Source organism: Magallana gigas, chromosome 6, assembly GCF_963853765.1.
Source record: "Magallana gigas chromosome 6, xbMagGiga1.1, whole genome shotgun sequence".
Classification (NCBI taxonomy): domain Eukaryota; kingdom Metazoa; phylum Mollusca; class Bivalvia; order Ostreida; family Ostreidae; genus Magallana; species Magallana gigas.
Window position 1 is genome coordinate 29,208,278 of NC_088858.1, and position 6,000 is coordinate 29,214,277.

The following is a 6,000-nucleotide window of genomic DNA, read 5'->3' on the forward strand; positions in this document are numbered from 1 at the left end:
GAAAGTCAAAAAAGCCCTAATTAGGGTCTGTAGAAAAACAAGAGCATGTTACACTGGCTCTTGTTGCGAGCATCGAGTGCGTTTTCAGTCCGATTGTAAGCTAAGAATATCGGCTATTAAGATAGATATAGTTATACACTATTGTTCATGAAAGAGTATGCATTAAATTAAACATGTACAATATGTCTCAAATCTGTAACATCTATGAAATACTGTAATTAGAAATGTTGGAGGAAAACTTCTATAAAGAGTATACTATTAGCGTATTGTCATATTGTAAATTTGTTATTTACTATGTGGGATATATAATCACAGTTTTAACATACCGAGGACATGGAGATGCACGACCAAGAATCATAATATGTCATACTGTAAATTTTGTATTAACACCTATCGAGAAAACTTGCAATGAACAATATCACAATTTCAGTTTACAAGAGGAGAATGTAAAACCAAATTTGAACAGTATGACAAATTGTAAATTTTTATTTATTATTTATATTTGTACACCTATCCAGCTAATACTACTATAAAACTGTTGAATTTTGAACCGGTTTCATGATCGAAATTGAACGATGCGGGTCAATTTTCAACGGACTGGGTCTTTATTTAATACATGTAGTCTCAATATTCAACGTTGGAAAGTGATCACCGGGTCACTTTTTAACCCGGGTCAATATTCTTCGTTACACCCTTTTATAGATTTAAATCTTTCAGAAGCATTTCTTGTTTTATCCATAATAGACTTTACAATATCTTCAAAGGTCTAATTTTGCAAATAAGTTTTATTGCAATACTATATAATCCATTTAGTGACATTGACTTTACTTAAACAATAAAATGCTTTCTTTGGTGATTCATTCGGGATATGAAGGTAGTGACCTTGCAGAAAAAATACATAACCCGCGTTAGCGGGTTATGTAAATTTTTTCTGCAATGATCACTACCTTCATAACCCAAATGAATCATCAAAGAAAGCATTTTATTGTTTATATTAACATATTTCTTTAAGCTGATTGTTAAATCGATTAGGAAAAGTAAGTAAAATTCACTAAATTACTGTTAATGTACGTAAGTAAGTTAGCTAAAAGAAACAGCCAAATCGTCTCTTGTGAGACTTTGAGTCTGACATCGTCATGATTATTTCGTGCAGTCCGTGATTTTTCCTAGGTCGCTATAGGTTTGGACCAATCAATAAACAGGGCGTGTCGATATCTGTCCTGTCATTTTCTTGTAAGCTTCAGCCGCTGTAGATTTTGACCAATCGATAATTGGAGCGTGTAGATTTCAGTTTGGCTGTTTCTATAGAGCTATGAATAAACTACGAGTTTTCGTAAGAAATAGAGGGAATCATACTTGGTAGATGTAAATATAAATGTATAAATGTTTACTAAATTATATGGATACATTTTACCAATGTCTTATTATTTGTTTTGCAGCTATAGATGGTGTTTATGGTACACCAGAACCTCCACCAAAAAACATCAGTCACCCGAAGACTGTGGTTTTCAATTTTTCAACTGCCTTTAATGATGGAGCGAAAAAAAGTTACCATCGCCAAAAAGCTAGGGTACTTCAAACTCCTACCAGAATAATGCATGGTAAGTGCATTTTTTCCTAGATTAATTCATCCTTTTAAAAGTCACGAAATATATTACTAATTTTCTAGTCTATCATATATTGTTAGAAGTAAGTTAACTCTCATTACCTTGTTAAAAGATATAACTGTTTTTTTTTTTATTTTGAGTTTGAATGTATCGAGCATTGCAAAGTTTTGATGCATATAATAAAGTTACTTAGTATAGTATAAAACATGATCATGGACATTTATGTTATGATCACGTGCCAATTAAGCAGTCACACCCAATACTTATGCGTTAGACTGTGGAAATTAATATATACGACTAACAGCTAAGACCGATCTGAGGGATCAATTAGATTTGTATTGACCCAATAAATGAAAATTGTCTAAAAAGGAGTCAAAATTAAAGTTCTAAATACTAATGGATTATTTTTCAATTGTCAGCGCCTTGTTAGCATGTTGATCAGTCTAACTCTTCGTTCGACCGTCTTTCTGTCCTCTTTTCTTTGTTAAGAGCATATTTCCCCCCTTGTTCCAGTTTGACGTAAACGTGTGTGTGTGTGTGTGTGTGTCTTGGGGCCCCAGTTTGGTCCAAAGGACATAATGTGAACAATTTAGATCTACAATATATCATGATGTATGCATAGTTAATTATCACTTATTGCAGCATCGACATTCTGGAAAAGATGTTAAACATTATCCCATATATATTCTTATCTCTTGAAACTATTATGGGGTCCCGGATATTCTAAGAATCGCATTTCCAAAAAATAAGAATCAGCACTGAACCAGACATATTATTTACCGTGTTGTGTATGAAGAGTTCACCTCATTTAATATTGAAGACTTTATTAACCTTATGTTATTTTCCAGTCTTCTTTATAGAGATTACTCCTCATTTAATATTTTCTAAACATTGTGTAGTTAAAAATAAGTAACTGTTTTAAATTCATAGCCTTGTTGTAATATAACCAACCATTAATATTTACATTTGCAAATATGTTTTCTTGTATGAACCTATAGAAGGCGAAAACGTTCAATTCTGTATGAACTTTTTCATGACGTCACAATGATCATAGCACAAGCATATCGCTTGGATTATTGTAAACTTAAAATCTCAGTGATTTTAACAGTTCTAGACGATTTGTCTTTTTCAAACGTAAATATAAGTAATAAACAGCAATGTTAAAAAGTTCACCGGGATATGAAGTTGGTTGGTGCGTAATCAAATCTACAAAAAGTAGATATATGAAATTTAAACAAGATGGAAAGTCCAAAGTTTTTTAAATTCAACCCACATATTACAAGTCAGGAAAATAAGAAAAAAGTAAATATTTACATGTAAGCTGAAACTGGTAAAAATGGAAATCATTTTCTTACGATTGATGAAAATTAATAATTAATGATATTTCAATATTAACTTAAGTTATTTCCAGTTTCTATTTGAATATGAGGCACTTTTTATGCCAGAAATTTAAAGAATGTAGTAAAACTCGGAGGTGTTATTCGTACTTTTTACTCTTAAACCTGTAGTGGCACTAGTATTATTTTACTGAAGGTTACTTTCAAAATATTGCATTTTGTGTGTTAAATCAGTTCTCTTACTTAAATAAAATTCATTCTAAACAACGTATATGAGATTAAATTGTACATAATTGTACATAATACAATTGTACCATGAGTGTACCGTTAACTGTTTGTAACTGCATTAAATTCAATTGAAATTCTGAGCACAATATGCAACTGCATTATTGATATTTATCATACAATTATCAAAATTGCATATTATGGACTTTTATGGCATTTTTTGCATTGAAATTATGTATGATTCTACTTGGAAGGGGGGGGGGGTGTCTTAATAGATCTTATAGTGATTTTATTGTTTCTTATTGAGGTCTTCCGTTTCCAACTTTTATCTTTTATCTATATCGCTTTAACGAGGAAAACTTGGTGATAGGTTATAAAAGCAAAAATGTTACCTTACATTTATATCCCTAAACACTACAATGATTTTCTCATGTGTTACGTACTTAGGGTTTTAGGGAGGAGTCCAAAATTCAAAACGTTGATCACCTATATAGCAAAAAGGATAAATATACTGAAAGCAGTATAGAAGAAAATATGCAAATATTGATGCAAACATCAAAACTACTACGTTAAACGGCCCCCATAAGGGAACCGTTAAAGGTTCTTCCTAAGATATCTCAAAAACGCTTACAAATCTATTTTTAAAGGAGATAAGGGATCGGTCCCTAAACGTTCTTTCTTATATATCTAAAGAACGGTAATAAATGTCTAAACACTTGTTGAACAAAATGTCCTTAAGACTATGTGACCTTTTATTTGATTTCAGGAAAAGGGGACTGGCAATTCATATAAGGGTTCCATAGAAGTCATAACCCGTGTTTTGTAATAGGTTATTATAATAAGTTAAAGTTTAAAGAAGGAATAATGATTTTCTCATGTATTAAGTAATAAGACTTTTTTAAAGGATATAAATAAAAATCTTTTATCTTTCTACCTGAAATAGGAAAAAAACAAGTATTTTAAAAAATCAATGTAGAAAAGTAGATGCTCATATTGATGTACTTTAGAGTATGCAACCACCAATATTTCGTTAAATGGTTGCAATAGGGGGAATTTTTTTTATGTGTTTAATTGAATGTAATAAATAATATATAAATTGTCTTTTCCACAACTAGTGCAGTGTGTAACTTTTTTTTCAGATACACGACGTAATGCAGCATCAGTAGAGTGGCAAAATAGTAAATACAACCATCAACAGCCGTACTTGTTTCTATTTCTTTGGTGTTTAGTAAATGTATGATGTATCTAACTATTCAATTCAGAATTAAAGGGACCTGGACACGATTTGAGATGGAAAATTTGATATTTTAGTTTTTCGATATTAAATGATTTATTAGTGTATTTTGAACGATTCACCAAAATTTCAAGGCTAGAAATTAACTTACAAGCGAGATACAGAGGAAAGAGGTCGGTATTATGTAAACAAAGCTCGAGTCTTATAATTGTTTACAATATTGTAAAATAAAAAAAAGATATCACTTCTTTGACAAAACTTTCAGATAATTTAAAATCTAGATAATTTTATCATCAACGAAAAGCAACATTAGAGTGAAACTTATACCAATACAATGCATACGTAAACAACAAGACTCAAGCTTTGTTTACAAACCAAAGAACCTCTGTAACTCCTTGTAACTCTATATTTGACTTTCAAGTTTTGACAAAGCATTAGAAACATCCATATTAACCATTATAGACAATAAAATCTAAAGAAATAAATTTTGAAAAAATTTGAGATCAAATCGTGTCCAAGCTGAAGTCCTTTCAAAGGTTTTTGAATTTTATATGTGACGTGTCCACGACGTGTATTGCAAATAAAATGAAGACTTGAATACATGTGTGTCAATAATTATTTAATTCATTCTTATGTATCTATCATGTATCGCCTGTTGATTTATTTTTCAATGTCTATTTCACTATAAGAGTTTGCATGTTGCGTACTGGCATGTAAGTTAATTTTCTTTTACAACAATACATTCCTTTTCCCTATACATGATGATGTTGATGATGATGATGATGATGATGATGATGATGATGAAGATTTGACAGTTAGCGATATAGTCATTTCATGCATATCTTTCACAATTTATGCTATGATATGCGATTTTAATGATTTGCTATGAGATTTGTATGCTATGCTATGAGATTTGTATGCTATGCTATGGGGAATTGCAATGAAGAGCTTAATGATATGGTATGCATTGCTATGATATGGTATGCTATGAGATTTGAACAAAAACGCCTCCATACACAGAAGAGTTCCACACATTTTGAAGTAAAATACTAAGAAGCCAAAGTTTACCACAAATCTATCATGTGAACATTTATTTTTTAAAAATAAAACATTTAAAACCGAGTTAAATAATGTTGTATGCTATGCAATGGTATGCTATGGTATGATATGACGAATGCGATTCTATGAGATTGTATGCTATGGTATGAGATTCCAATGCTATGCTATGAGATTTCAATGCTATGCTATGAGATTTCAATGCTTATGCTATGGTGTATGTTGTAAAAGATATGCTTGAACCGACTGTACATCCACTATATATTTTGCACCTTGAAATCTTACGCCTTTTTTTAAAAACGTTCGTTGCAGTTTATAGAGTTTAAAATTATGCATTACAAGTTGTTGTATATCTTTAAATTTCAATGCAACAGTAAACTGATATTTCTCTTAAAATGATGAAGACTGTGAAGCTATTTTTACCACAGTGTTACCTAGAGTTGCCAAAAATATTTTACTTTGAATTATCTAGTAATGGTTTTTTTTTTGGTGTGTTATATCCTTCTGTTAAACAGTATCAATTACTATGATCTTAGCCTTT

At 30.8% G+C, this 6,000-nt stretch overlaps 1 protein-coding gene across 1 annotated transcript in view; it reads left to right on the forward strand.

Moving 5' to 3' along the window:
* The window catches only part of LOC105329299 (limbic system-associated membrane protein), a 43,002-nt gene extending 38,001 nt beyond the window's left edge, over positions 1–5,001 (forward strand). The window contains exons 8-9 of the mRNA XM_066088863.1: positions 1,440–1,601; positions 4,309–5,001. Of these exons, the coding sequence (XP_065944935.1) occupies positions 1,440–1,601; positions 4,309–4,409 (263 nt within the window). The 3' untranslated portion in view covers positions 4,410–5,001. The remainder of the gene's footprint in view (positions 1–1,439; positions 1,602–4,308) is intronic.
* Positions 5,002–6,000: the final 999 nt, after the last annotated feature.